A 23,260-nucleotide genomic window follows, 5' to 3' on the forward strand; every position below is an offset into this window, starting at 1 on the left:
GCAAGGAAATCCATTTTCTACATGAATGAATTTCAGATGTGCGATCTTCCAATTAACAGGCATTCTGGTTGGTATAGTTAAGAAACTAGTTGAGTGTTTCAGATCGGTAGCAGGATGATGGGAAGCCAGACATAGGGGCATCCACTGGAGTTCTGGAAGAGTTGAGGAGGAGCAAATTGTTTGCACAGTCTAGTTTATTACGATGCAATATATCCCACCGCCCACTCCCTTCCACTCCCCCCTCCCCTCCCCAAACTCTCCTAATTTTGTGGCCTTAAATTGTAGATTTTAGTGTCCCACTCCACTGAAAAAATTATGATTTTCTTTCCATCCAGTCCAGAATGACAAATGTATTAAGTCAGCATTAATTTATTTTGGAATGCAAGATAAATTGCTCATGCTTGTTTTATAATATATGAAAGCAGCTGTGGGATGTCATGGTTTCTGGGCATACAACACATCTTAAATTAAATTCAAAACTAAATTTAAATTTGAATTTTTAAAATTTAGACATACAGCATGGTAACAGGTCATTTCAGCCCATAAGCCCACGCTGCCCAATTTCACCCAATTAACCTACAACCCCCGGTATATTTTGAACGGTGGGAAGAAACCAGAACCTCCAGGGAAAACCCGCGCAGACACGGGGAGAATGTACAAATTAGTTACAGACAGCGCGGGATTCAAACCTCGGTCCCAATCACTTGTGCTGTAACATCGTTGCGCTAACTGCTACGCTACCCTTGCCGCCCTCTTTGAGAGAAACCATCAAATTAATGACATCTCATCCATTCAAGTGAACAATAAGGCTGTGTGTTTTCCATCAATTTTGGATATTGCACTAGACTTCACCATCTGCATATTTTTCTTGTTTAACAACAGTTTTCCCACTTTGATGGTTAATAACAGCAGAAATTCTGCTTCTGGTATAAATTTGATCTCTTCCAAGGGAGACCAATGACACAGCAATAAACAAAAGAAAAATCTGAAAAATAAATGGGAGTGAACAAAAAGCTGGTGATTTCAGAATGAAACGAGCCATGTGTTCAATTCATGCAAGAAAGCCATTACCATACATTGTCCAAAAAAATGAGATGTTAATTAAATATTCTAGGGTTACAGAAGTCATGATTAGCATTTCTTCTGCATTAATTCCCTGCGTGTTATGCACAAAACAGAGTCTCAGTGAAGGGCATCATGAAAAGTGACTTCAAGATCATCAAATATTCCAAGCAGTTGATGTTCCTTAACTACACAAAAGGTTCTTTGTCATTTTTAATGAATGTATGCACAGAATGAAAATGGTATTCCGTTCACCATTCAATGTGATATTCTCAGTCTTTATCCTTCTCATACTATAAGTTTTTAAGATAAATTCTTTGAAAGTTCTTATTAATCTTTCAATGAAAAGTCTCTAACAATTAGTGTTGAATTTGCAGATATTTTAAATAATGTTCTTGAGATACCTCATCAAGCAAGTGGTTTTGCAGAAAGCGACGAAGTCTTTGAATGCACCAGTTGTTATCCATTGTCCAAAGTGTTTATTTAGTGCCCTGAGCTATGATTTTTCAACATCCATTCCTTCACTTGGTGCGCTTCATCGAAACTTACTCTCTTTTAATTTTAAGGTGTGTTCAATTGCATTTTGCATTGACAAATGTAGTCAAGATTAACAGCTCAACATGATGCCCAAGGTGTACTGTGTTACCTAGCCTTTGAATGTGGTCGAACTGCCGTGTAAAATGGGGTTAACCAGGCAATTTGCCTTGCTAGTGCCCCAGTTACGTGGCAGTTAGAAAGGGTCTGACCCAGTCAACCCCTTTGGAATCTAACCAGGTCCTTTACCTACCTCAGAGATAGTCAGACAACCCAGTTAAATTTACCTGGGTCCTGTCCACAGGCGATTTGAAAACTAAGATGGCCGACCCATTTATTCCAGTGACGTCAGCGCTTGCATCCATGTGTAACCGGGCAGCCAGCATCTGAACAACTGGCTGTACTTCCGGTCATTGCAGAGGCGATTTAATGGGTAGATTCCCCTGCAATTTAAAAGCACCTTTGCCCTAGTAATCGCCCCCTGGTCCCAGGAGGGCTACGTAGGTGCTGCAGTTTAAAAGAGGCTGCTGTCTCTTTGAGGGTTCCAGTCAGTGTTTTTTTGATTGACTTGGTGTGTTTGGAATATTTAATATTCACTGGAAGGGTGTCATTTGATCTGCTCAGTTTAAGGGATATTGTTGCATACAAGTGATTGTGGTTTGCTGGCTTTGATAGACTTCAGGAGAATTATGAGAAATAACTTAGTCATTGTGACTTCAGTGGTGACGAGTCATTCTGCATGTTTTTATGTTTGCATTTGGCACTACATTCTCTCCTGCACTTTTTGGACTCTTTCCAAAGTCACTATGAGTATAGTGACTACCATCCATAAAAAAGCTGCTCGGAAGTTTGATGCGTTAGAACAAGTCCAGTTGAGTTTTAAATGGTTAATTAATTAACATAAAAAGACTCATTACGTCTGTGGTAACATTCTTGAACTTTGTAACGGCAATGTTCCTGATAATATCATGACATGCTTGCGAACGATAATGGTCAATGTGTGACGGTCAACAGGAAATATCGGAGTCCCACTCACTCACCATCTATCCCGCCATTACAGTCAATGAAAGCTAACGACTCTCCAAGCCCGAAAAGCTCCACACATGCGCCAACAAATTAAGTTAATAGTGTGTGCACACCGGAAGATGCAGAACACGTGCAGCCTCCGGATCCTGGGATGCAGCCGACACCCGCAGCCAACCCAACAATGGTAAACAATGTGGAAAGGATTCTTCTCACCTCAAATCTTGTATGATATTTTCAACCATGTGTCCACCAATCCGTCTTAACTTAAATTTTGACTTGCAGTTATTTAATGCACTCCTCTGCAGACTTGGCTGTTTGGTCATATCTCATTTGTTGCTACATTTAATAAAGAAAAACTTCAGTTTCTACAGTCTCTTCAGAACTTGTCAAATCTTGGACTTAGACTAATCTTTATGATGCCAAATTTGAAATGCTGGTTTCCCAAAGTACAATGCAGTGTTTGAGAGCTTCACAATCCAATGATAATTATAATCCAATGATCTTTAAAACAAAAAGTGATAAATGAGCTTTGTTAATAACTTCTTTATATTTGTCCCTTTATGAATGATCAATAATTACCATGCTCACTTTGAGAATTCTAATTTTATATTCGATTAAAGACTTTTAAAAACTTTCAAGAAGAAAATGTATGACATGATTCAGAAAAAAAAAGGTTTTTACCTTGATTTCCTTGTTTAAATGCTTGCGTTGTATTGGTGTTCATTTACAGCGAGAGAGTTAATATTCCAGCACATGCTATTAAAAGTGTGGAACAAAGCAGTTCACTTTTATGTCAGAGATTATTTGGTTAGATATAGGCAGAAATTCAACATACAGAACACCATTTGAGTTCTCAGATGATGATTTTTTTTTAGTTTGGGCAAAACAGAGGGATTGAGTTATTTTTCATATTTGGAATAATCCCTCACTGCGTTGATAGGCAGGTGAATATCAGATCTGGAACACCCTCATTCCTTCAGATTCGTGTTGCTGTCATATGGTTATTATGAGCTTAAATCAAAGCAATCAAATCAGTTATTTTGGTAAAACAAGTGAGAAAATTCCAATCCTCAATCCAGTAACTTGAGTCTCATCCAGAAATAAACATTGGAGTGAACTCTTTTGCCGCGACAATGTGAATGAGTGGCATTTTAGTTATTTTTGCTCTTGGGTGCAAAGGGTAGCCTGGGTGTGAAAATCAAGTTAAGCTAGCTCTAGCATATCTTTCATGTAAAACGGAGCCAACTTCACTTATCTGCGTGGAAAGCAAAAAGAAAAACTGCAGATGCTCGAAATCTGAAACACTGAGCAGATGAAACAGTTTACACTACTACATGACAAAGCATCTTGGGCATGAAAAGTGAATGTTTCTCTTTTTATCAATGTCATTTGACTGGCTGGCTGTCCAGGCATTTTCTGATGTATTCTACCTGATGTCATGTCCATTTCAGACCATGGTTGGCCTTGAACGTGGAATCAAACTCAAATTTTTTTTCTTTGTTCTATACCTTGATGAATTTCATTCCAGATTCATTTTATTTCCTACTGTTAGGGGTGCCTGGCAATGCTCATAGTGACTTGTTTACCTTTCTCTGCAGAGAAAAGTTGGAATATACAAGAAATAAATTATCATATATATTATATTTTTAATGTATTATTACCTGACAATTAAGGAAACCTTTGAAAATGTGATGAAGATGTATCCTCTTTGCTTATATTCTTGCAATGAATATTGAGACATCTTCTTCAGTAAATCGTGCTACCTTTGGTAAGGTCATTGAATGACCAGTTAAAATGATAAAGGAAAGAGAACTGAATGCAAATATGTGGGGTTATCAGATGGAAGATTGTGAGGAAACTAACATGTTCCTCACAGCAGTGATGAATGGATTTGGTGAAACCTGTTGCAAACACCCATCAATGTTATTATGTTATGGATCACTCTGTTCATTGTTTATTTCCCTTTCATTTCTTTTCATCCCACGGATCCTATTCCTCAAAGAAAGATGAAACAACCAACCCTGCAGCACTTGCAGTATTTCTTCAATTACTGGTTCACGGCTTGCCAACGGCTATATGTTGTGAGGTATTTGAGGAAATTCAGTATGCCACCGAAGACTCTCAAAATCTTCTACAGGTGGAGAGCATTTTAGTTGGTTGCATCACTGTCTGGTATGAAGGTGCCAACATTCAGGACAAGAAAATATTCCAGAGGGTTGTTGACTCATCCTGTGATATCATGGGCACCAGACTTAACTCCATCAAGGACATCAACAAGAGGTGGTCTTAAGAAAGCACCTGCTATCCTCAAAGGCTCCCACCTCCGAGGCCGTGCCCTTTTCACTCCGCTACCATCGGGAAAAAGATACAGGAGCCTAAAGACGAGCACTCAATGACACAAGGACAGCTTCTTCGCTGTTGCCATCAGATTCCTGAATGATCAATGAACCAAAGTCATTGCCTTACTTTGATTTTTTGTGCTCTTTTTTTTTGTAAGGTGGTTTACACTGTGCTGCCGCAAAACAACAAATTTTGTGACTGGTTCATAGCAATAAAGTTACAGTAACAGCCACTTTAGATGTGATTTTTGATCTGTACAGCACTTCGATTAATGTGAGTTTTAAATGTGCAATATAAATAAACTAAAATCTGATTCTGATTCAGATGAAATTGCAGTTGGAAGCAAATGGTCTTTTTTCTCTTGAAGAATCTCTTTCCATCCTCATAAAACTACTGCGGCTGAATGATGATTGAAAATCATGCGTGGAAAGTCACCAACATGAATCCTGCTGAACTCTTTGTTCTCACTTTATTTTCACTCTGACTGGATGATTATTTGGTATACCTTGAAAATCTTATTCATTTATATTCTGGAAAGGTGATAAATTAAAAGAAGTTCCTCAAGACAGACGTAAAATTAACTTGTGAAACCTATGAAAATCATGCATACAGCCTTTGGCCTGTATTTCTCTTTTTTTTTTCCTTCTGTGGTGGTACACCACTGACCTACTGCAGGGGGCGACCTCTGTACCTGCAGAAGAGCATGGGGACAAGACAACATCTGGCCGGCTGTCAATCAGCCGACCTGAATGGACCAAGCCCCACCCGGTCGGGTGTCAATCACCCTCCAGGATATAAGCCTGAGCCAGCCCTTTGAAGTCTCTCTCAAAGCTCACAGCAGCACAATCTCACAATCTTTACATTGAATAAAGCCTGTTGTACAGTCTTTTGGTTTTGTGTGTTTGCTTCCGACTGACAGCACACCACACCTTCAATGCTTTCACTATTAAGAACATGTATAAGAAGGGGTGTCTCAAGTAAGCAGCCTCCATCACCTCAGACCCTCACCTCCCAGGCCATGCCCTCTTCACACTGCTATGATCAGGAAGGAGGTGCAGGAGCCTGAAGATGAGCACCCAATGGTACAAAAGCAGCTTCCTCCCCTCCGCCATCAGATTTCTGAAAGGACAATGAACTCACTTCACTCTTTCTATTCTTTAGCACTAATTTAGTTATCCTTAAATAATGTTTTTACGGAAATGTAATTTATAACAACCAGCCAGAATGCTCTCTATGACTCCCATGTAGAAGTTTTCAAGAGCCTTCAGTGACATACTGAATTTCTTCAAACACCTCATGATGTATAACCACTGGCGAGCTTTCTTCACAGTCGAAGGAAGTGAAGAAGTCTGCCGTGGCAATATCTAAAATTGGCAGGTAGCTGGTGAAAGGGTGGCTAGAGTAAATTATCATTTTGATTTGACCTGTGCCTTGGAACACCGTGATTTTTCAGTGCCTCTCCGATTGCTCTCTCTCTCTGCACTCACCAACCCCTTTTGTCTTAACAACTGCTTGATGGTGTTGCTGTTGCAAGTTTGGTGTCACTCCAGGGTTTGATGCTTCATATTGTTCCTTTTGAATGAGTCAGCAAACAGAAAGCATGAATTGAAAATTGAGTGCAGGCTCAAAAAGCCAATGGCCACAATGAGAGCACTCCATTATCAAATTAGGTAAACAGAATTCTACAAATTCTAATCAAGCAAATGTTTTCTTTCTTCAATTAGTTCCTTTCATCCGATATGCTTTTTAAACCCACCATTCTCTTATTTAAGTTGAGATTCAAGTCCATTGCTATGAAGTGTCTGTATTTCAGTCCTTTCTGGTTTTTACACAGCCACTGCCAAATGGGAAATTTTCACAAAATTCCCACAACACAGGCTGTGTAAAAAGTTCAGAACGGAAATGATTGACTCATTCCAATTCTGAAAATTTTCTTGCGGCAGCCCTAGATAATTTTGCAGATTGCCTGCAGTCTGAACTGAACTGCAGGTGGTCTGTAACAATGGGCTAATGAATACAGTGTACATGATGATGTGCGATGATGAGTTCAACGCGAGACATTGCAACGCGGGAGATTTAAATGCGAAGCAAGGTGACGTGTACTTACCAGCAGCCGTCAACCACTATGTTGAATCATTGGAGTGATGCTGGCAGTAACAGGATCTGTGGATCCAGAGCCATCTTTGCTCTTCTGTCCTGGGGCTTGTTTGGATGCAGGTGAATGATGTTACTGATGATGTTGACGCAGTGATGCCGTGTGTCTCACATACGTCATACATCATGGGCAACATCAACTCATGTTAAGTCTACATAAGTATCACACCTACAATACTTTGTCTAAACACGCAGCGAAATCCGTACCAGGTCATTCTGTGGGAACAGCCATTCCAGAAGGTAAGTGTGAAAACCGACAATGCAAAAATCATGTTCTTTATGTATAAAAACCATAATTGAAAGGACTCTCGAATCAAATTCTTGGTTAATTGTTGCATTTGAGAAGCCTTCATTTCGAGGGCATGGCTCTGACAGTCATATGATCACATGACCCTTCCCACTCCTGACCCATCGTCACAACTGCAAGCAATGAGCACTGAATTGCACAGAGATGTCATGGGATCCACTGGCCAAACTGAGAAAATGGTGCTGAAGAAATTTGGATTTTTTTTGTTGAAATAACAGAAGATTGATGAGACAAATGAATCTCAAAGATACTTCATAGAATCCCACATTATATCAATGTCAGCAAAGCTGAAGCACAAAAAAAGAACTGGCTGCAGGATCATAAATTGAAAAATGGAGATAAAAAGCAGAGAATTGTATTGAAGATTTGATTCTCAGACTGGAATAAGGTGAACTAATATGTTCCCCAGAGCTGTGGCCATTGATTCCTCTGCTAATTCAAATAACTTGAGCATGATCTACAGCAGTGGTTCTCAACTTTTTTCTTTCCACTCACACACCACTTTAAGTATTCTCTATGCCATCAGTGCACTGTACTCAGTAAGGGATTGCTTAAGGTGGGATGTGGGTGGAAAGAAAAAGTTTTAAAACCATTGTTTTAATCGTACCTTATGTCAATATGTCGTTATGTGCACAGTTTCATAATTCCAAAGGAAATGGGCCAATTACAGTTCTTCTCAAGCAAAATATTTCAGCAACAATTGAGTCTAGAGCAGTGACTTTTAATCTTCCCTTCCTTATCACTTACCACCTTAAGCAATCCCTTACTAATCACAGAGCACCGATAGCTTTGGGATTACTTAAAGTGGTATGTGAGTGGAAGATCCAGCTGCGCTGGATGGGTCACGTCTCCAGAATGGAGGACCATCGCCTTCCCAAGATCGTATTATATGGCGAGCTCTCCACTGGCCACCGTGACAGAGGTGCACCAAAGAAAAGGTACAAGGACTGCCTAAAGAAATCTCTTGGTGCCTGCCACATTGACCACCGCCAGTGGGCTGATAACGCCTCAAACCGTGCATCTTGGCGCCTCACAGTTTGGCGGGCAGCAGCCTCCTTTGAAGAAGACCGCAGAGCCCACCTCACTGACAAAAGGCAAAGGAGGAAAAACCCAACACCCAACCCCAACCAACCAATTTTCCCTTGCAACCGCTGCAATCGTGTCTGCCCGTCCCGCATCGGACTGGTCAGCCACAAACGAGCCTGCAGCTGACGTGGACTTTTTACCCCCTCCATAAATCTTCGTCCGCGAAGCCAAGCCAAAGAAAAAAAAAGAAAAATGTGAGTGGAAACAGGTTTCTGCATCAGACAAATATTGGGATTTGATTCTTAAATTACTTAATATTTCTTCACTATGTGCTCGACATTCTGTTAATCATTTCAAGGTTGTACATCAGATCTACATGCTTAAAGATAAATTTTTCCATATAATTCTTGATCTAAATCCCCAATGTGACAGATATAATGACGGGGAAGCAATCTTGATACATATGTTCTGGTCTTATTGGGTTCTTGATCCTTACTGGAGGGAGATTTTTTTTTTGTGTTTTGTCAATAATATTGCGTGTTAATCCTGAACCTCATCCTTTAATGGCTTTGTGTGGACTGTTAGACAATATTAACAAGCTATTTTCTTCATCTGATTGTCAAGTCATACTATTTACAGCTCTTACGGCATGAGAGCTCTCCTACTTAGATGGAAAGATCCTGTTCCACCCACTAGTACTCAGTGCTTAATTTAGAAAAGATCAGGTGTTCCACGTTTTATATTAACACTAATTTTCATAAAATTTGGAGTCTTTTTATGAACTATTTTTGGGCTCATTAAATCTGTTTGTCTTGATCATTGAATGTATTTATTTAAGTATATGGTTTTTCCTTCAGTTAGTAATGTTTTATAGATTCGGCAGAACTATACTACCTCTAATTTTATGTCAAAACATCCAGGTTTTGTCAGTTGGGGGTCAGTTATTTGGTTTTTTTTGTCATTCTGACAACATTGTATGGGGAAAGGGTTTATCATTATTGTTTTATTTTGGGAAATATACTTGTATTCTTCATATTTGGTAACCTTGTTTCTCTATACAATGTGTTCTTGTTCTATAAAATGGTAACAAAGCCAGAATAATATGAAGGGTAAAATTTGAAGGTAATAAAGAAAAATGGTTGGAGCTTGATTTACACATGAGAAAATATTTGAAAGTGGAAGGTCCTTTTGAGAAATACAGTTCAAAGGAGAAGAATCTGATCTTCCCATAAATAGATCAAACTCATAGAAATGCTGGAGGAATTCAGCAGATCTCTTAGTGTCCAAAGGAGGTAAAGATATTTAACTCATGTTTGGGACCTGAGCCCTTCTTCATTAACCATATAACCATATACAGCACAGAACAGGCCAGTTTGGCTTTACTAGTCCATGCCGGAACAAATCCCCACCCTCCTAGTCCCACTGACCACCACCTGGTCCATACCCCTCCAATCCTCTCCCCTCCATGTAATTATCCAGTCTTTCCTTAAATGTAAATAACGTCCTTGCTTCAACCGCCTCTGCCAGAAGCTTATTCCACATCCCAACCACCCTTTGCGAGAAGAAATTTCCCCTCATGTTGTATGAGTAAAAGGCAGGGGAAGGAAGAAAAACAGAGTTAGAGGAAAGGAGACATAGGCAAAGTGTGGGTGGTTAATGGAAAATGGAGAAGTCGATGTTAATGCCATTCAGTATCTCACTCCAGCAGGGTATGGTATCCACCTGTTTCGGTGCCCAAGAAGAGTGTAGTAACCTACCTTAATGACTATTGACCAGTAACACTTACATCAACAGAAAATAGAACATAGAACAATACAGCACAGTTCAGGCCCTTTGGTCCTAGATGTTGTACCAACCCAATTAATCCTTCCTAAAAAAAGAATTAAACCTCCCTACCTCATAACCCTTTATCTTTCATTCATCCACATATCTGTCTAAGAGTCAAATGCTCCTAATGTTTCAGCCTCCACCATCATTCCTGGCAAGGCATTCCAGGCACACACAAATCTTGGTGTAAAAAAATTTTACTCCTAATGTGTACCCTAAACTTCCTTCCCTTAACTTTGAACATATGTCCTCTGGTGTTTGGTGATCCTGCCCTGGGAAGCAGGTGCAGGCTGTCCACCCTATCTATGCCTCTCATAATCTTGTTGACCTCCATCGTCCCCTCTCAACCTTCTATGCACCAAAGAGAAAAGTTCCAGCTCTGCTAACCTTGCCTCATAAGACTTGTTTCCCAATCCAGGCAACCTGTGCGACAACCTTGAGGGATGTATAGATTTGCACCCCAAGATCCTTCTGTTCATTCATACTCTTAAGTAACTGGCCATTAACCCTGTACTCAGCCTCTGGTTTGTCCTTCCAAAACTCACACTTATCCTGAGTGAAATCCATCTTCCACTTTTCTGCCCAAATCCGCATCCTGTCTATATCCTTTTGTAACCTTCAACAACCTTTAGCTCTATCCACAACTCCTCCAACCTTCGTGTCATCCGCAAACTTACTGACTCATCCTTCCGCCTCTTCATCCAGGTCATTTATAAAAATCACAATGAGCAGGTGTTCCAGAACAGATCCCTGCAGCACTCCACTAGTCACCGACCTCCAGAAAGAATATTTCCTTCCCCTACTACTCTCTGCTTTCTTCCTGTGAGCCAATTTTTTTTATCCACACAGCCAAGGTCCCAATGATTCCCTGCCTCATGACTTTCTGGATGAGTCTCTTGTGGGGGATCTTGTCAAATGCTTTGCTCAAATCCATGAAGACCATATCTACCACCCTACAATTTCTTTTGTAACCTCCTCAAAAAACTCAATTAGACTCATGAGGCATAACCTTCCCTTCACAAGGCTATGCTGGCTGTCCTTGAGTAGACTGTACTTCACCAAATGCTCATAATTCCTATTCTTAAGAATCCTCTCCACTGACATAAGACTCACCAGTCTATAATTTCCAGGTTTTTTTAAACAAGAGGCCAACGTTAATCTTTCTCCAATGCTCTGGCACCTCCCCGGCGCCAAAGAGAATTTAAAAATCATAGCTACTGCCCTAGTGGTGGTGTTTTAAAAAGCTGATGATGAACTCCTCAGGAGTTGGCGGAGCTTTGTTTTGACACCAGAAACCCTGGCAAATTTCTACAGATGTGTGGTGGAAAGTGTGCTGACCGGCTGCATCATGGTCTGGTATGGGAATAGCAATACTCCTGAGCTTAAAGCCCTCCAAAAGATTGTGGACACAGCCACAGGACAAAACAGGCAAAACTCCCATTATTGAGTACATTTACAGGGAACAGCAATCATCAAAGACCCACACCACCCAGCACACAATCTCTCTCACTGCTGCCATTAGGAAACAGGTATAGGTGCCACAAGACTCACACCACCAGGCTCAGGAACAGCTGCTATGCCTCCACCGTCAGCCTCCTCAATGACAAACTCAATCAGAGACTCATTTCAGAGCTCTTACTTGAGTACTCTATTGATTTTCTTTTTGTTCTCTCTGTATTGCATAGCCAGTTTGTTTACATTCGTCATCTGTTCACAGTTCTTTGTATGTTTCCATATTTACACTGTGTACAGTTTTTTTTGTATTATCAATTTGTGGTAATTCTGCCGCGCCCACAGGAGGAGTCTCAATATGTACTCTTACAGTAAATCTGAAATCTGGAATGGAATGTTTGTTTCAGGAGTCTGGTGCATTAGTTGGTATTTGTCACCTTGTCCTATTTACATTTAAAAATTATGTCTTCTTTGTAGATAAACTTCTGTGTTCAAATTTTATATTGCAGGCTAAAAATTCATCCACCTATTTGTATTTTATTTCTTGCATTGTTCAGTTAATCAGTTGTAAATTACATTGATGATCACAGATTGTCCTCGATTCATTTTCATGAATATGGAATGCTAATTCATTTATCTTTCCCACAATTGCAAAGGTTGTGTGGATGGTAATGTTGAATGTTAATATGCAAAGTTAACAAGGATCCCTATTTCCTGCCTTTCTGTGTTCCTCGAGGTTACAATTTTCTGCAAAATGGAGATGCATGTTCCAGAAAGGTCTTTTCTGTGTGAATCAACATGCTAGGATGGAAACTTCATTGTATTTCTGTCTGATTATGTTTTTTTTGTGTGTATTTGTTGGTGCTGACTGTGATTTTTGCCGCAACCTTGCTTTATGTGCAGAAAATGTGAGCTCATCTGTAGTGCTTTGCAGTCAGCAATCTAAATTCTCTTTGCTTTTGTTTTACAGGAATTACAGGATGGAATTGGAAGCCAGAAGGCTGCTGTCGCTGGTTTGAATGTGACCGGAGAAGATATTATTGGACAGTCGTCACCTGTTGATGGCGGCATCCTCAAGGAGAAACTGTGTGAGCTGAACAGACGCTGGCAGGAAATCTGCAGACAGGTGGATGAGAGAAAGAGAAGGTAATTTCATGGTTTCTCTTGCACACAAGCGCCATAATGTTGAAGGAGTCGTTTGAGGTACAAGATGGCCTTGTTTCAATGCTTTGCTGTATTTGAGGTGTATATAGTAAAAAAACTGGAAATTTTTCACATTCACCTCACCATCTGTGACCATGAAAATAAACTGATTATCCGTCATCTGTTCTCCTTTTACTGAAATCAAATGTGTATATTAATCAAGGACAGGAGCAAGCCACTTGGCTCATGATTCAGCTCTGCTGTTCAATATCATCTCAACTGATCTGATTCACTATTCCTTTCATCATTTCCTCCTACCCTGGTAACCTGTCACTTATTTGCTTATCTCAAATCTATTTATTCAAAGACTGCTTTCACCCCTTGTTGAAGAAGCAAGTTCCTGTCTCCAAGACTTCTGGCCCCTGGTTCCAGTGTCTCCACAAAAGGAAGCGTCTTCACATCTGCCACATCAAGACCACTCACAATCCCATGTTTCATTCAACTTGCCTGTCAGTCTCCCTCCATTCCAGTGGAAACAGCACAACTCCATCCAATGTTATTGAGAAGACAGTCCACCCATCTTCTTTGCTTCAAATGCATTGCAAGCATGGCTTAAATAAGGAGATCAATTGTCTAACCAGTTCTCCAGAATTGTTCTGATCAATGCCCTACATGAATGAAACCACGCTGTTTGGTCCGTCTAATTTTCAAAGCTAGAACATTCAATTAGCTTTTCAAATTAAGATTCTTGCGCACTGTTGATTGGTGAATCATGTGTTCTTACACCCAGATCCCTCTCCACCTGATCTGATCTGCCTCAATGTATCCATTAATTTAGGACAAAATTACACCAATCACATTAACAAGCATCAAAGCTTCCATGTTCAATCTTGTTTCTGTTACTGTATTTCCATGTCTTGGCTTCAGTGTTGTGTTCTGAGATTATCAAAAAACCATAAAATTGTTGATTGTGGGATTAAAGCCAAAGCACCCAAGCAGTGTTGACCTTGTAGCTCATGTTCAGTCATTAAATGTTCACCTGGAGTTTAACTTGACAAGTGGTTCAGAAAGGATGATCAAAATGATTGTCAATGATGTCACACCCCTATCATGATCTCACCTATACTGCTGTATCCAATGTGCAAGAACTAGGTTAGCAATGCAGCTCCCTCCACCCCACCCCTTCCCCCAGTACCCAATAGCTCAGTTAAATTCCACCTCAAGTTCATTATTATCTGACTGACCATCTAAAACCAGACAAAGCAGCATTTCTCCAGACCATGGTGCATACATACAATACACAGCACATCATAATCACATATATGCATAAAGATATCAAATAAATATGGATACATATTTTGGAATAATTTACTCAGGATCATCAATCTCACAGCAATTTCCCAGTCTGGGAGTCCTGATTTTAATGTTCTTGTACTTCCTTTCTGCTGGTATTGTGTCAAAGATGCAAAGAATTCTCAATAATTTTTGGAGTCCTATTTAAGCAATGCTCCCCATAAATGTCACCAAGAGAGCAAAGGGAGACCCTGGTGATCTTCTCAGCCGCTTTGATGAACCTCAGTATGGACTTCCAGTTTGATGCTTTGCAGCAATATCTCGTAATCTTGTCAAATGAATGGAATATTTGTCTTTGCAGCACACAATAAGGCAGGTGGCCTCACCTAATGGTGCACAGCACAAAGTTACATGAGGGGTTGTGAGAGATGCCTGCTGCCCAATGAACAAGGGTTCAGCCAGTGGAAGAGCCTCTCTTAGACCCAAAAGGTTCCTCTCTTTGCCTGAGCTATTTCTACCTTCTGCCCATCCCCTACTCTAACACTTTCACGGTCATTTTGTGGTTCCCTAAAAGGCAAGTGGCTTTGTTGATTGACTGTCAGTTTTATTATTCCTACAACGACTGATGTTGTTTTGCATTGAGCAACAGAGAAGGCAAAAAAGTGCCAATGAAGTTTTAGGATATAAAGTCATACAAGCTTCATGTGAAGCATGTTTGGATGTTTCTGCGGCCCCCTCTGCACCCTTGCCCCCAAAAAGCTCTGAGCTACAATCAGACTGAATGAGTCCTTTGACGTTGCAATGTGAAAAATGGTCCTGCTGACTATAATTGCCAGTGTTTTGTAAACTGTCAGGTCTATTGGTGGGAATTTCTTGATTGTTCATTGGTGAGCAGCAGATGGGCACCAAGGACTCCTTTGGTTGTGCTGCTTTTGGAGATTGGCCACCTGCCATTTGTTTCTGAGGCTGGGCCTGGATGAACTCTGCCTGCTTGTAGTCGCCCAGTGTTATGGTAGAGGTGTGGACTGGTGAAGTAGGGGCATGAAACAACTTTGATGAAAGGTTGGCAGAGATTTGAATCACAGTCAGCAGATAGCCAGTTGGATTAGAACAGTGGTTTTCAAACTGCTCCCCAGACTCACATTCCACCTTAAGCAATCACTCTGCCATCAGTGCTCTGTGATTAGTCAGGGATTGCTTAAGGTGGGATGTCAGTGGGAACAGAAGGTTGAGAATCACTGCTCGAGACCCAATTGTTACTGAAGTATTTGCTTGAGAAAAATTGTTATTGGCCCATTTCCTTTGAAGTTACAAAACAGTGCACATCTCAAGTCAATTAGTTAGCAATCTCTTACTAATCTAAGAGCACCTATGGCATTGGGATTGCTTAAGGTGGTCTATGAGTTTAGTGGGGCAGTTTGAATTAGAGTTTTGGGAATTGGGATAATCATTGAGGTGGGTTGTCATAATGTGCTGGTATTGAGGAGATCTATGAGGTGCTGGGGTGCGAACTGGTGAAAGTAAATAGCTATACCTACAGCTGTCCCACTCTGGCACTGCATTATTCATGCCTAATAGTTCCAAAAAAGAACTGAGTTAATTGTCATACAATTTACATATTCACATTGAAATTCTTACTTGCTCCAGAAAATCAGGCATTTAATAAAAAAACTACAATTGAATTGAATTAAAAAGACATAATTACCAAAAATAGATCATTAAAACTCCAAGCTAGAAAAATATGTGGAGCTGCAATAGTTCAGACAGCCATTTTGTGGTGATGCAGCAGTCCTTAATCAGTATAGCAAGGGGAGCTTCATGAGCCTGAAAACCATTGAAAAGGAACTGTTCTTCAACTCGGAGGTGCTGATCTTCAGGTTTCTGTACCTTCTACCTAAAGATAACAGTGAGATGACGTTGTTACCACGGTGATGGGATCCTTTATAATGTTAGTTGCCCAATGTAGCGAACTTGGTCCAGACACAGTGCTGCAGATGGAATAAAGCATCTTGTTAGGGTTCTCATTTCAGAAAAAATGCAGGAGAGTAAAAGAAGACATGAGAAAAATCAGCTTCAGTTGTACTTGAGCATAAAGAAATCATGGGCTTTATGCAAGTGACTGCTGACAAGAATGGTGCACTTGACATTAATATATTTTGAGGGGTAAAATTGCTTATCAGCAGACAGCTGGTGGGGTAACAAAATTATTCTGTGCAATACTCAACAAAGGGAAGGCAGAAAAATATCTCGTAATCTTGTCAAATGAATGGAATATTTGTCTTTGATGTCACTGAGAAAAGTTCAAGACTATATATTTGGCACATGCTCAAGAACTTAGTCTTAATGCACCATTTGTGCAAGACTAATCCATGCATGCAGCATCCACTAATAATAACTGTTTCTTTATTATTTCTCAATTAACAGTATTTGTCTTGGTGTGTGGTTAATTATATTTCCCTGTGTACAACTTCAATTAAATCAACTGCAGCACTGTTGGCATAGTGGTTAGTGGAATGCCTTCACAGCGCCAGCGATCGGGACCGGGATTTGAATCCCACGCTATATGTTAGGAGTTTGTATATTCTCTCCAGGTCTGCGTGGGTTTCCTCCACGAGCTCCAGTTTCCTTCCATCATTTGAAACATACTAGGGGTTATAGGTTAATTGGGTGTAAATTGGGCGACACAGACTCGAGGACCAAAATGGCCTGTATGTCTTTTTTTTTAAATATGATGTGGAAATCAATTTTACATTTGGACTTTTTGAGTTTTCCTTTTGCAATATAAAATGTGAATTTTTCATGAAATATTTAGACTGCATTCTGCATTGTCCTGTTTCTTTTCAGTTGTATGCAGGGGATTACAAACTAATTTTCATCTTTTCTTTCTTGTTGCTGCAATTTCTTTTTTGTGGGAACAGTTACACCTCTTTCTGCTCTTGGTTTTGGGGCATATCAGCTTCACAGAGCTGAGCAATCTTGGAGGCTGTGTTTAAAAGCATGCAACTCAAATTGCACATTCACGACTTCTGATTTCCTTTTGTAAATGTGACTTTCCATTTTTGCTTCATATAGTAGCTGTAAAAATTTCCATCCTTGTAAATTTATTGCTGGTTCAAAGCTGTGTTGCCGTGCAAGGCAAAGTTGAACAATGAAAATAGAACATTGAAGCCGAAGCAAAATCATATCCAGAGCATAGAAATCCTTTCTATTGTTTAATGCAAGGTAGCATGAATCTGGCACCAAATTTCTGAATGACAGGAATAATAATGAAAATAACCATTTTAACATTGGTTCATAAAGTTATGTCCATGAAATATGGTTTGTAGAATGGGTCATCTTTTTGAGCAGAGAATCGCAGCCTCACTCCTCCATAATTCTAAGGATGGCTGGGCAATTGAAAGCAGATATGGTACATAAGATGAGGAGCTAAATGCTCCAAATTGGGCAACACATCACAAGTTGAGGAGAATCAGCATGATGAATTTCATTTCAGCAGTTCTTGTTTTTGACTCAGTGAAGAGGAATAATAAAACAGTTTCTCAAATGAAGACAAGAAGACGTGGTTGGTTCTCAACAGATGGGTGATCTTTCTCATACTTCCACTTCTCTATTGTTAAACAGTTGCCAAAATAATACTGTGATTGGAGCTGTGTTGGAGTCCAAAAATAATGATCAATTTGTGGGTAATTGTTTTAGCTCTCCAGTGAAAGGTATAAATAATAATTGCAATTTAAATAGTGAATGGATGAATCGTCACCAAGTTATCAATAGTTTCTTTAACAGCTTAAAAATGTATATATTTGAAAACTTCTCAGAGAGCACTGGCAATTTTTCATAATTTCTCGTGAACTTTATAAATGGATCAGCCCCTGGTTACTCCCCAAACTCTGCTGGATATGTACCACCCTGAAAAAGAATCTATGACAGAAATTGTCCGTCTCTGTTATCTTGTGGAGTTTTACATTAAATGAAGCAATGATCTCTTTATGGGATTACGATTTGTTTTTCACCTTTCAACTTGCAGAATATAATTTAAAAGGCTTCTTGTTGAGTTGTGACCGAGTCCATCAATAAATTGACCAATTCATTCATAGTTTTGATGAGTCAAAATTTAGTCTCTGCCTTGAAGTCAGACCAAACATTTGCCTTTGAAAATTGGCAGCTCAGTGTTCCTTCCAATTAAGTTTCCATTGGTGATCATGCTGTCCAAGAACGCAGAAGAACGTGAATGCTATTAAAAGTATCTCAACAAGAAGAAACCAAATTGCCTGCTGTTTTAATGCCAGCAGAGAATTTATCCCATGATACGATCAGTGGATAAATCTTTGAACTCGAACCATATTTCTCTGCTTCTTATGTTTTCCCTAAGGCTTGATATTTTTTATAGGATCACATTCAGTCAAACCTCAGTGCTTTAACCATGAAAATGAGATGATGCAAAGTATGTATTTGATAAGATCAAGCAACAAGTCAATTCATTAATGTTAGTGGAAAGAAAAAGAGCAGGATTGTGTTCAAACAAGAAAATCTTCAGATGTTGGGGTGAAATGCAATATACTAATGTGATGGAGAAACCCAGCAAGTGACATCGAGAGCTGTGGTTCTCAGTTTTTTTTCTTCCCACTCACATATCTCTTTAAGTAATCCCTATGCCATCAGTGCTCTTGGATTGGTAAGGGATTGCTTAAGGTGGTATGTGAGTGGGAAGGGAAGGCTGAGAATCACTGCTCTAGACCAATTGTTAATGAAATATTTTGCTTGAGAAAAATGGTCATTGGCCCATTTGCTTTGGTGTTATGAAACCGTGCACATAATGAGTCAATGAGGTACGATGAAAACTGTGTTAGAACTTTCTCTTTCCACCTACATACCACCATAAGTAATCCCTTACTAATCACAGAGCACCAGTGGCATAGGGAATATTAAAGTGGTATATGAGTAGAAAGAAAAAGGTTGAGAACCACTGATCTCGAAGAAGTTGGTTAACTTCAACTTCCAATGCATGTTGCATGACCTCCTGAATTCTTCCAGCACATTAGTGCATTGCAGGAGCAAAATTGTGATTAAGTAAATTGCGGGGTGTCTTTTGTGCCAAAGTTCAGCAGGACTGTTTTCAGATCTGATAGAAAGAATCCTTATGTGCTGTACAGAACTCACTTTATTGCTGTTACTAGTGGAACCTATCTCAGAAGTGCACTCGAGCTGTTTTATCCACAGCACCTCATTTCCATTGGTCCACAGCTTCACTCGCAACCTACCCTGTGGTGAGCCCAAATTCTAGAGACCTCACCACTGGTGTGCTCATTTGTACCCTCTTGGTCACTTCTCTGTACCCCAACCTGGGTCGATCTATTGACCAACTCAACCCATTATGTGACCATTACCTTGGGCATGCAGGTTCAGATCTACAGAGATAATACCTTTGTTACCTAACACCCTTCCCCTCACACATGTTTGATCCCAGCAATTGTTCCTTGCATTCTCTGACCAACATTTTAGGATTCTAGTAGGTACAAGAACACTTTTAACAGTTGTTTGTAAAAACATTGTGAATTGGAACAGGATTCAAGAAATAGTTCTACAAAGAAAGTAGATGTTGCACTGCAAAGGATTCTTACAAAGACAGAATGTTTGATTTTGAACAGAAATCAAGGCTCATTTGTCATTACTGCAACTGAAAGAGACGTAAGAACTCCAAATGCTGAAATTTTGAGCAGATACCGAGGCTGGAGGGGGGTCTGTGGAACAGGCAGCAGCCACAGAGAGCAATATACAGTCAGCATTCTGGGGAAGGACCCTTTTTTGAGACTAAACTGGGAAGGGGAGATAGAGGGGAGAGAAGGACTGGGGAGTGGTTGAGGTGAGAGAATACTGGTGGGAGAGGTGGAGAAACAGATAGGGAAGGAGAACACTGAGGGTGGGGACTTTGAGAGAAAGGGAATAGGTAAAGAACAGATGAAAAGAGTGCAACCAGACCGAGTTGGGGGGTTACCTAAAAGTAGAAAATTCATTGCTCAGGTTGTTGGGTTTTTTTTGATGTCCTGGAGGAACATGAGGTGTTGTTCCTCAAACCCAACATTGTGTCATTTTTGTCTTCTCTCAATTCAGGCCTTTTCCCTTCCGTGTGTTACTCAGTGCAGAGCTAATGCACAGGATACTCTGCCGCAGTCTGCTGTCGGCAATTTGCATTCGCTGATGATGTCCCCGTCTCAATCATCCAATGAAAAGCACCGTGAAATTGCCAAAAGAATGGAAATATGACATTTCAGCATATATTTTACCTTCTGCTTGCCTCATGTCTGCTGAGGATAATGGATTAAAATTCCCTTCCTTGTAACTTGTGACTTTTCATTAATGTTGTCTTTGCAGCCTTGTTTGTAGACATTTTGCTCAAGACAAAATGAAGATCTATGGCCAGCTGCCAATGGTATTTAATCTTCAGGGTGCCATCAATTTTTTATGTTGGTGAACAGCCCTGGTTCTTGCAAGACAATGAGGAAGTTACTTATGACTTGGCCTTAATGGAACATGGAAAACAACTTCAAACCCAATCACACCAATGTCAAGCTGAACTTCTTTCATTCATACTAATTTTCCCTCCTCTCTCTCTCTCTCTACCTCTAGCTCTCTCTCTCACACACAACACACACACACACACACACACACACACACACACACACACACACACACACACACAATCAAGATACGCCACATCCTGCTTCATTCAAAACACGGCCTTTGTTCTTAATCATCCACATCCAGCAAATACCCTCAGTGCTTCCTTGGAGAAAAATAGTCATCTCATCCACTAATGGGATCCAATGAAAATGGAGTCAGAACATCCAAGATGCAATTTACAATCTCAGACCTCTTCGACAAGAGCCCATTGAAGCCCAAAGGAAAGGTTGGAAACAGCACACCCACCCAAACACCATCACGCACCTCCTACCCCACCTGTAGTGCTGTCTGTTATTTATTCAACAGCCTCATCGGCCACCTCAAAACCCACAGAACTGCAGCTGAAGCAACCTCACCCCTTTGAACTGTCAGAGAAAAGCAAGAATTGCCTTTGAATTGACTGGCTTGTGAAGCCATGTTAGTGGTAATTGTAATTTAAACTGCATGTAGACCTCAGATTGAGGTTAATAAACTGCTCGGAGATCGTAAATTGAGGTTAGTAAACTGCATGGAGACCTCAGATTGAGGTTAATAAACTCCATTTTGACCTCAAATTGAGATTAATAAAAATAGAGTGAGTGAATAGAGTGAGTACAACCAATTTTAATTCCCTTAGGGGCGTTATTATTTTAGACCTATTCAATTAACTGACTAAATTCCTTGGTCACTATGAACTTGCCTTTTGATCAATATTCCAGCTTTGTGGGTTGCCTTGTTTAACTTGATCACTATCCAACTGTGTTCCCATTTATTTGCTGCCAGTTTGGGTCAAATTGGTATTCCCACTGGAAGTATGGTGACCTGAGTATTAATGTGCAGAGGATAATGTAATAGATTTTAAAGGTTAGTAAATTGTAAGGAAGAATTTTTGCATAACACATCAAAGTAAAACTGAAGAAAAAGATAAATGAAAATATCGAGGAACCAATAATTGAAATAATATTATGTCCAACCACTTTTTAAGAGTGTATGATCTGCATCAGTTCTGTCTTTTAAATACCATTGTTATTGGAAAGGAATGTAATTTTTCACTGTGTCAATATTGTGAGTTCAACCTAGAGCTGATGCACAAGTTTATTTTACACATAAAATTTCCAAGGCAGGCCTTCGAAGGATGTGAGGAATGGATTACCAGAGTATTGGTGCTTTCACTGTTGAATTGATTTAACACATTCAGTTTGGCAAAGTTTTGTGAGGAACTTTCTCAGAGTCTTATTACACAAAATGCGTCATGCATTCCATGCACATATTTTCAACATAAAGAAATTAAAATAATCAATTGTTTTTTTTTCCCGGGGGAGGGGGGGAGTGAGAAAACATTTTACTCAATTTTCTGTGAAAAGCATTGTGTTCAGTAATCTAAATGGCGATTTATTTTTCAAAAGCAATAACAGGCCTTTTTATTTTGCAACCCCGCATTAAAGCTGGCTCACAGAAAACAAAAGGTGAATTGGCCTTTTATGGTGACAGCTGATCATGTGGATCCAACGTTCCCTTTATGGAGAGCAGAGTCAGGAGCTGTTTTTCAGAGCTGAAGGAGGCTGGGCGAGTGGTGAAGTCATGCCTCCCATCACCATGATGTCAAACAAACACGTCAGCAAGTGAAAAATTAATAGAGGCATTTCCCTCGCACTCAAAAGAATAACAAAACTTTTGCCATCACTCACATGAATCGAGTAATTAACCTTTAGAGACAAATTGCGTTTGCTATTGCCTTGTATCTGAACACACTGAGCACTTTAAAATTTCCGCTTGGGTCACAATCGCGACGTGATCAGCCTTCCCCTTTCCAGCCACTTATAGTGGCATTCATTTAATGGAGGAGGTGGAGCGACTACACTCCACCTTTAAATGTACCCCCCGAGGCTGATGGAAGCTGGAGTGTATTTCAGTAGTCCATCCACCTTTGGACTTTTTATGGAGGTAAGTGCGGCAATGTAAAGGTGGAGAATCTCTGTCTTTACAATCGCCTTTTTTCTCTCCATAAAAAGGCCTAACGAGAAGAAAATACTTTGTGTTTTGAGTGTGGTATGATCAAAGTATACTGCAATTATCCGGAGTACAGTCCTATCTATTCCATTGGGGATCAACTTCTTTTATCCTCTTTTGTACCTCCTTTTGGTAGAAGGCCCAAGAATAAGAGCATTCTCTTCATCTGACCTTTGAACATTTATTCTGATGAGGTTTAAAAAAAAATGCACAGTGTTGGCTGCTTTAATCAACTTCGTAATTCGGCATCTTAAAAACTCATTGCATTTGGTGAGTAATTGAATGCTGACAACACAATTGGTTTCATTTCACATGGTTGTAAATTCCTCTGAGTATAGTTAAATGTTTAAAATCCAGGCACAATTTCAATCAAAATTAGACTTGGAATTTTCTTGCTGATAACATTGTGCCTCGAAGAGAGGAACATTT

The 23,260-nt window shown here is 39.9% G+C and overlaps 1 protein-coding gene across 24 annotated transcripts in view; it reads left to right on the forward strand.

Annotated features, from left to right (window-relative positions):
- dmd (dystrophin) overlaps positions 1-23,260 on the forward strand; it is a 1,604,005-nt gene that overhangs the window by 1,050,216 nt on the left and 530,529 nt on the right. For all 24 annotated transcript variants that reach the window (XR_011341867.1, XM_069890130.1, XM_069890120.1 and 21 more), the window contains one exon: positions 12,699-12,874. Coding sequence is in view for 23 of the 24 variants with exons in the window: in XM_069890130.1 (XP_069746231.1) it covers positions 12,699-12,874 (176 nt within the window). In the remaining variant the exon portion in view is untranslated. The remainder of the gene's footprint in view (positions 1-12,698; positions 12,875-23,260) is intronic.

The sequence above is a fragment of the Narcine bancroftii genome, chromosome 7 (genome assembly GCF_036971445.1).
Source record: "Narcine bancroftii isolate sNarBan1 chromosome 7, sNarBan1.hap1, whole genome shotgun sequence".
Classification (NCBI taxonomy): domain Eukaryota; kingdom Metazoa; phylum Chordata; class Chondrichthyes; order Torpediniformes; family Narcinidae; genus Narcine; species Narcine bancroftii.